This window comes from Lates calcarifer, linkage group LG9, assembly GCF_001640805.2.
Source record: "Lates calcarifer isolate ASB-BC8 linkage group LG9, TLL_Latcal_v3, whole genome shotgun sequence".
Lineage (NCBI taxonomy): Eukaryota > Metazoa > Chordata > Actinopteri > Centropomidae > Lates > Lates calcarifer.
In genome coordinates this window covers 2,994,848-3,003,929 of record NC_066841.1, presented here as the reverse complement: position 1 = coordinate 3,003,929, position 9,082 = coordinate 2,994,848, and the positions used below count along the sequence as shown (strand labels likewise).

Genomic DNA, 9,082 nt, shown 5'->3' with positions numbered 1-9,082 from the left:
CTTAGCTTTTTCCTCACCATTCAGATAGCAGTAATATACAGTACTACTTCCTGCAGTACAGACAAGGGAAGCTGTACGTTAAACCATTTTAATCCCTGAAAAAAGCTTGTTTTCTATTAAATTTACATGATTTTTTTCAGTTTTTCGTGACGGAAACACTTTTTTTTTAGCCATGGGCAGTTTAGCGCTGATCTTTGTACCATTTAATGTCAAACTTGAGCCGTTAAATTTCAATAAAAACTGCAAAAATGTGGGTGTTCTAAAACCTTAACTCGCAGTGTAACTTGTTGTTGATGAGGTTGGTGATAATCTGTATTTTACTTATTGTAAATATGAAAAAGATTAAAAACTGGTATTAAATATACACACTGTAGTTTATTTTGACACTTTCCCACACAAACCATCCTGCTGCTGTTAATACTCACTAGGGCAATAAATATGGATTAATCCGCAGCTGAAAATAGTCCCAGCAAATACACTGTTCCTGTTTCAGTAACGTTTGCTAAAAACTCTCTCTTTGTGAGCCTTTTCTAAAAATTCATCTTAATATTTGTGAGCTGTTTTTAAAGATTTACATCCTCAGTGGGCTTTAGGCTGAGTGCCACAGACAGACATGGGTAAGGAATTTGGATTTTCTGACAATAAGATTAATATAGAATAACACCAGCCTTGTCCTTTAAGTGGTCCTCGCTGTCATATAACACCCTCTCCATTCAACAACAACCACGATCTCAGGTTAAACATCCTTAAAGGCTTGATAAACTGTAAACCCGCACCTGGACCTGGAGTATATCTAATCTTCTGGTGAATTTAATGTAAAGGATGTTGAGTAAATCTTGAGCTGTTGTGTGGAAAAGGATCTGAGCTGATGAAGAGAAGAATCCTGGGTTTAGGTTTTGAATAAGGGAATTCAGCCCAACAATCCTGTATAGACTTCTTTTGTTGAGACAGTATATTGGAAAAAACACAACAAAAACTATAAAACAACTATTGCTGAAAGAAGCAATGAGCTGGTTTAAAACAAAATAACAAACTAAGAGATAAAAGCAGTGGTATTCCAGCAGCTCCTGCGTTCTGCTTGGTAAAATTAATGTTTTTTTAATGGAGTTTGGTACTGATATATAGTGGTATTTCTGGTTGAACACAGAGGATAAACACTTTGGATAAACTGGAATGGTTATTTTGATCTAACAAGATCCATGAACGGCTCTAATCTACCCTCTCATGGCTGCATGTAGCATTTCTTTTCTTGGAGAAGGAGAAAAAGATAAACACCTACACTTATTAGAGGTTTCTCTCTGAGGTTTTCTAACTTCTCTCTCTTTGTAGTGCAGAATTTGCAGTGTTGCCAGCTGAACCTCTTCCCCTCTTAAACAACTAGAAGATTAAACTCAATGGCCAAATTGTGTTTTCTTTCCCTCAGGGCTGATGTTGACAGATAAACTAATATCATAATGCAAAATACAGCTCATTGGGAACACAAAGGCTCCTGCCTGCGAGTAATTACAATAAAGGAAATGCGTTTTTCTACAAGGACGTTAAAATTCCCAAATGCCACATGTGCAATCTCATGACCGTGGACCGAGGAAACATCTGGCCTCCCTCTTGTGCCTCCTGAGCTGACGGCAGTTCGATCAAACACACTGGCTCAGTTCAGCAGGAACAGGAGCCTAGTCAACGCACAACATTTCGTCACTGATATCAAGCAGATGATCTGCAGAGACGTCCCGAGGCGGAAAGTACAGCGAACAGTGGTGTAACTGGAGATCTCGACTGAGTATGATTCAGCTGTTGTATCAATTAAGGAAGTGACTGAGTACTTGTACTTTACTTGGGTATGAGAGAATATTGAGAATATTGTACTCCACTACATTTATTTGACAGCTTTAGTTACTAGTTACTTTTAAGATAGGGATTTTACACAATAGATGATACAACAAGCTTAAAAAGAAAGATTAAACTTGTGTCTTACAACCTTACAAAAAACTGTGTTTAGTTGGGGTCACATTCCTGATTACTGGCAGTTGTTAACAGCTCCATCAAATAGTGATTTTCCACCTTAAAGTTGTTTAAATGACCCAATATTTAACCAAAAATTACAGATTGGAGAAAAAGTCCAACAACTGAAAACAGATTAGTGAGTCAGAGCTTTGTTTTTATCTTATTTCCTCTCCCATTAATCATCTGACAACCCCTCAGATTTATCTACTGACCATGTTTATATCAAAACTGAAAATAAAGTAGATCCAAACCAGTACTTTTAATACTTGAACTACAATTTACTGAGAATACTAATGCAAATATAAATGTACTTTTAATGTACTTTTACTTATGAGTATTTTTACATTACAGTATTGGTACTTTTACCTTAGTTCAACTGAATGAATTCAGAGTTCAGACTCATCAGTATGTGCTGCCCTCTACTGGTCACAGTGAGGAACTACAACTGCACAATATTAATTTCTGTATTTCGGTTTCTGTTTAAAAAAAAGAAGGAATAAACAAAAATGAAACAATCAGAACCACTCTAAAAAAAATAAGAAAAACAGGACAGATTTGTATGAGAAATTAAAGACTGAATATTATAATAAATACATTTTTATATAAATGTATTTCCATAAATGTGAATGTGCTGAATATAATTTGGTTAAAAGTGGGTATTAAAAAACGCTGTCCCTAGGGTTGCACAAAAACACAGGAGCAGAAAATGTCCTTAAGTAGAAGACACAAGAAACCAGACAGGATTTTAATCCCAATCCCTTGTCTATAAACCACTAAATGGTCTCGGATCTAAATACGTCTGATTTACTTGTACGCAACAAAACATCCAGACCCCTCAGGTCACCTGGGACAGGTTTACTCAGCCTTCACAGAATCAAAAGCAAACAAGGTGAAGCAGCTTTTAGTTTCTATTCTCCCCACCTGAGCTTCCTGAACACCTGAGGCCTGATAAAACCATCAGCTCATTTAAAATCAGGGCTTAAAACATTAGTGTTTCCAATAAATTACACTGTTGTTTCAAGCCCTTTAACTGTTTATATGCTGGTTTTTGCTTTGCTTCTTTTAAATGAAATTTTAATGTCTTCTTAATGTTGTATTTTTAATGTATTTAATTAATTCATGCCTTTATAAAACAGTTCCAACTACCTTGTATTTATTATCTTTTAAATGAAATTTTAATGTCTTCTTAATGTCTTATTTTTAATGTATTTAATTAATTCATGCCTTTGTAAAACACTCTGAACTACCTTGTATTTATTATCTTTTAAATGAAATTTTAATGTCTTCTTAATGTCTTATTTTTAATGTATTTAATTAATTCATGCCTTTGTAAAACACTTTGAACTGACTGGTATTTATTGTCTTTTAAATGCAATTTTAATGTCTTCTTAATGTCTTATTTTTAATGTATTTCTCTGCCTCAGTTAAGCTTTGAATTGGCCTACAAATAATAAACTTTTTTCGCCCAAAAGTATCCCCAATAAACTTCCTAAAATTTCAGAGCTCGGCTATTTATATGTATTTATTTCTCCCCCTAAAAGAATGGCTAAAATTTAAAATTTAGCCACAGGATAATTCTGCTGTGCAGAGGCTGTGGAGGGCAGAAGTCTTCCTGAAAGTGCAACTACTCCTGATTTAAATCACACGAAGAAGAAGAAGAAGAACGAGGAACAACAACAACAACATGATAGTTCGACAACTCGCTCGGCGCAGACAGGAAGCCTTAAAAAACTGAATTTACTCACAGACATGTTCAGCATGGAGACTTTCGAGAGGCAGATTTTTGCTGTGATGGAGACTCTGGGGGACGCGGCGGTCTCGGAGCTCGGCAGGCTTCTGGAGGAGCATTGGGCTGAAGCCGTTATGGCCGCCACCGTCGCCGCTCAGCAGCGCTCCGCTCCGGCTGCAGAGGCGGCTGTGAAGAGCGAGGAGGAGGAGAAAGAAGTCACTCCACCGGAGCACAGACGGCAGTCAAATAAAGCTATAACGGTAGCACATTCTCAACACTCACACTGCTGTTTAACGTTAACCAACAGCGCATTCAGAAAGTATTCAGACCCCTTTACCTTCGTTTTGTTATGCTGCAGCTTTACACTTAAGTCTACACTCACCAACAATGACAACTTCAAAACTGACTTTTAGAAACTTGTTACAGGGGAAGAGCTGATATATAATAATGACATACGTTTGGATTTGGGGAGTCAGGTTGGAATGGAGACCCCCCACTCCTCTTTCTTTCTTAACCCAACCGGTCGAGGCAGATGACCGCCCGTCCTGAGTCCGGTTCTGCTCGAGGTTTCTGCCTCTTAAATGGACGTTTTTCCTCTCCTCTGTCGCCTAGTGCCAATCAACTCTTCTATAGAGGAAATATACACAGGAAGATAGAAAACAATATATTATGCGTCCTAAAATGTTTTGTTAAGTTCAGCCCAGCAACTGGCCAGAATTTACAACAATATCCATTGGGTCTGAGTCCAGGCTCTGGGTTGTTGTCCTAGTGGAGGGTGAACCCTCGGCCCAGTCTGAGGTCCTGAGAGCTCTGGACCAGGTTTTCATACTTTGATAAGGGGAAAAAATAATTTAAAACTGTTTTAGCATAAGGCTGCAAAACCATAAAATGTTAAAGAAATGAAGAGGTCTGAATACTTTCTGAGTGCACACGTTTTCATTAAGTGTATGAAAATTCAGGAAAACATTTGTTCTAAGATCCAAATGTGACATCTCCAACCTGTATTATCCAATCATCAGTCCAGACCCCAATGATGCAAAACTGAAAGAAGCAACTGGATTGTTTTCTTTTCTTAACTGACCAATTGTTTTAGTATTATCTATAACTAACTACTCTTGTCACCCTTCGCTCTTTCTTATCCATGACTTCACAGAACCAGTTTGCATTGCTCATGGAATCATGGACCAAAGGTGCAGTGGAGAAAATATTGGTAATGTTGAAAGAGTCAATGAGTGAAGCTGAAGATGGTCCGGCTGTGGAGCAGAGAGTCGAGTCGAATGACAAGACGAAACAGACAAGCATGAAGTCGAGAGCAGGGCGAAGGGTCAGGCCCAAGAAGCGTAAATCAGGTATTGAGAGGCTTTTTTATGCTCACACGCTGGCACTGACATTTTTGTATATATTAAACAAGGTTTTATACTTTTGTTAAATTACAGAATCAGCAGCCAGAAGTTCCCGTCAGAGGAGAAAGAAAATCGAACGAGAACTCAAACCGGCAGCAGCAGCAGCAGCAGCTGACTCAGAATCAGTGATTAAACCTGGTAACTACTGATTCTTTACAAACCTGCAGAAGGTTTTGAGATTATATTTGAATTTGTTGCGAGGGTCTTTGTGTCCCTAACAGACCTTTTCTTTTTGTTTCAGCTGCTGTGGCTGCAAATAAACAGAGTAAATCTGGATCCCGGTCTCAACCTAAAGCCTTGCCGACAGAGCCCACCTCAGAACTGACCCCTGAGCCATCCTCCGATGTCAGTGAGGAGGATGTAACCCAGGAGGATACAGACGCTTCAACGACGACATCCAAGATCAAGAAGAAGAAGAAGACGACAGGGCCGTTCAAGTGTTCTTCTTGTGACAAAACATTTGCTCTGAAGTGTTTGATGGACAGGCACTACCTGACTCATTCCAAGCCTCACCTCTGCTCCGAGTGTGGCAAACGTTTCGCCGGTCTCCGGGGGCTCGTTGCACATTCGAGACGTCACACCGGGGAGAAGCTTTACAAATGCTCAGACTGCGGGACGGAGTTTGCTTACAAGTATACCTTCGAGAGACACATGCGTCAGCACAGCCTGAGGAAACCGAACACTCACATGTGTGCGCTGTGCGAGAATCAGTTCGCCGGGGCGTTGGCGCTTCAGCGGCACAGGTGTTGTGCCCTGAAGAAGACGTTTGTCTGCTCTCTTTGTCCGGAGACATTTGAGTGCAGGAAGAGTTTGGCCGATCACGAGAATCTACATTCAGGAGACAGAGATTTTGTCTGCGAGATGTGCGGCGAGAGCTTCTTCTCGTCCTCATCTTTAGCCACTCACCGGGTGACTCACATGCAAAAGGAAAACTGCTGCGACGTGCTCGGCCTCGGGTGCAGCGACTTGAGCGTCCTCAGAAATCACCTGAGCAAACACACCGGGGAAAAACTCTTCACCTGCGAGGTTTGTGGTAAAGGCTGCAGCCACCAGAGCGCCCTGAAACACCACATGCTAACCCACACAGGAGAGAGGCCATACGTCTGCGAGACCTGCGGCAAACGCTGTGGCCACGCCAGCGCGCTCCAGAACCACATGAGGATCCACACAGGGAAGAAGCCAGGGCAGCAGCCGGTCTGCAACGTGTGTGGGAAAAAATTCCGCTGCATGGTCAACCTCAAATACCACATGAGCATCCACACGGGGGAGAAACCCTACAGCTGTGATCAGTGTGATAAAAAGTTCAGCAACCCCAGCAATCTCAAGTTGCACATGACGATTCACTCGGGGGAGAAGATGTACGGCTGCAATGTCTGCAGCAGGAGGTTCACTCAGTCCAGCAGCCTCAAGCTGCACAGGCGGATCCACACAGGGGAAAAGCCATATCGCTGCATGGTCTGTGGAAAAGGATTCGTACACAGTGGCGACTTCAAGAAACATCAGAAGGGGCACCTGCCAGAGGAACCAGGTGGTGGACAGTCTGACAAAACTGCAGTGAAATCCTAAAACATTTAAAGTTGGTGATGTTTGCAAACACTGCGGTTAGAGCTGGGCAATGTGATGATAAACACTGTGAGACAACAGAAATTTATTTATCGACTCAAAGATTTTACAATCCTGTTTACACAGAGATGTCTATCACTAGTTTTATTGGAGAATAATGTGATTATTAATGGTTATTTAGTTTTTTTAGTTGAGTTTTTAGGAATGGGTACACTACATGACCAAAATGGGTCATGGGTAATGGGCTACTGTTAAAGCCTTCTCTGTTTGACTTGGACTCAAATTCAATTCAATCCAATTCAAAACAGAAGTTATCTCAAGGCACTTTTCATATAGAGCAGGTCTAGTCCGTAACTGGTTGGGGTCAAACTCGTGGTGTTGCCAGTCTGCTGACCAAGATGTGGCAAGAATTTACAGCACTATGATTGGCCAATCAGATCAAAAGTACTCTACTTGTACAGACGAGTGGAGGGAAAAACCAACATAAAGTGTTTTAGTCAGGTGTTGTTCCAACCTGAACTTCCTCTCTAAGTCTTTGGGGCTCCACTGGAGGGACGGAGTATCATTCTACCTAAAGATTTTCTCTCACTTGGTGTTTTAGACATTATTCAAAAATCTCCACAGGAGTTCAGTTGGTTTTAGATCTGGAGACTGTGAAGGCCATTAGTGTTGGGTTGATTAAACCTTGTTGAAGCATTGAGGCTTTCAAGCCAACTGTGTTTATTCATTTATTTTGTCACCCATCTATATGTAGTGAACATAGTATATATCATGATATAACGCATACTATCCACAGCCAACTGGAGACTTACATTTAACCAAATTATTATTAACACATTCTGTTATTAAAAAAAAGACAAATGTTCAAGTAATTAGCTTTTCCCAGAAAAAAAGTTCTGTACAATATTTTTAAAAATTAACAAATAGGTTAATGGCTGCCTTCAAATATTAATAAAGTTGACTTCTCAAAAGTTCAACATGTCTTAAAAGTTTGTTCTCTGCTGTCTTCATTAGTAGCTGTTGATTAGTAGCTCTTTCTCAAAGCAGAGCTCACTCTCAGTTTAATGTTTTTTTTTTTCCACTTGGTTGGTTTTACTGAAATCACACAAATTACTTACATGTGGGTAATTTCCTTTGTCATTAAACAAAAGAAGGGGGGGAGGAGAGTGAAGGGGAGGGTAAATTAAGTCGATAAAGTAAGCAGATAACCCAAGGTAATTAACACTTCATCAGGGCCCTGAGATCTCTTATAAAAATACTGCGCTGGGAATTTTGGAGGAGCTGAAGTCACACATAAAGTTTGTTGATTTTTCATGATGAACAGTAGTTAAATTTATACTATATGGAATAAAAACATTAAGATGGAAGTCGTATAATAACGTACACTGACTTTAATGTCACTGTGCTGAACCAGGCCTGTAATTCTAGAAAGTTAGTGTCCTTATATCCTTTTCATGTTTATTAATCTCATGATGAATTGACCTCTGTTATGATCATGCTCAGGTACAAATGTTAGCATGATCTTGTTTTGTCAATCAGAAGTTGTTAATTTAGTGTGACTGTAATTCTGAAATCTATAAATCCAAGTTATTCTGTTAATCGTCCACTAGATGGAGGTAGAGGATCACCACTTTGTAGTATTATCAATCAGTTCCTATCAGTGCAACAGGATGGTACCTAGAGGTATATATTATCAACAGGTATGCACAATGACAGTCATTCTTTATTTTTACTCACCTATGACATATTTCTCAAGGAAATGTTCATTTTTCAGGAGGAAGATATCAAGAGACTTCATTCCCCTGGTGACAGCTAATAGGAGATCTGAAAATGGAGAAGACTGGAGTTACAAGAATTTAAAGGTAGTTATTGTGTTTGTTTTATCCATTCAACTTTTTCAACTCAGAAGGATATGATAAACAAGACCCCTCTTTTTAAAAGCTTTTCAAATGGACAGAAAAAGAAACTAGAAAAAAGTTACATAAAAAAATCACTTTGCAACAAAAGCAAAACAAGAAAAGGCAAAACACACACAGACACACAGAAATTCAAACAATTATCTAAATCAATCAAAATCATTTTAAAAAGATATCATTTTGTAAGAACCTCTGAAACTGGATTATCTGTGATCAATACTCATTACCTCCTCTGTGCTGCATGAAGGAATAAAGTTGGTTTGAGCTCTGGAAAACTGAAATCAAACCTTTGTCCTCGTATTACACAGCACTGAGTTTAGTGTTGCTGACAGTTTCTCTGCGTGACTCTAAGCAGGTCACACACTTCTAATGCCAGTTTATTGCATTTAGTATAAACCTTTGGGCCAGCTGTGCTTAATGCTGCTAAGAATTCAGTGTTTTCATGGAGATTTAACTCACACTGAGGTGAG

At 39.5% G+C, this 9,082-nt stretch overlaps 1 protein-coding gene across 1 annotated transcript; it reads left to right on the top strand.

Moving 5' to 3' along the window:
* Window positions 1–477: 477 nt before the first annotated feature.
* LOC108901121 (oocyte zinc finger protein XlCOF6) lies at window positions 478–7,673 on the top strand. The gene is made up of 4 exons (XM_018702510.2): window positions 478–3,990; window positions 4,884–5,079; window positions 5,167–5,271; window positions 5,375–7,673. The coding sequence occupies exons 1-4, from the start codon at window positions 3,751–3,753 to the stop codon at window positions 6,697–6,699; spliced, it is 1,866 nt and encodes a 621-aa protein (XP_018558026.1). The 5' UTR covers window positions 478–3,750; the 3' UTR covers window positions 6,700–7,673.
* Window positions 7,674–9,082: the final 1,409 nt, after the last annotated feature.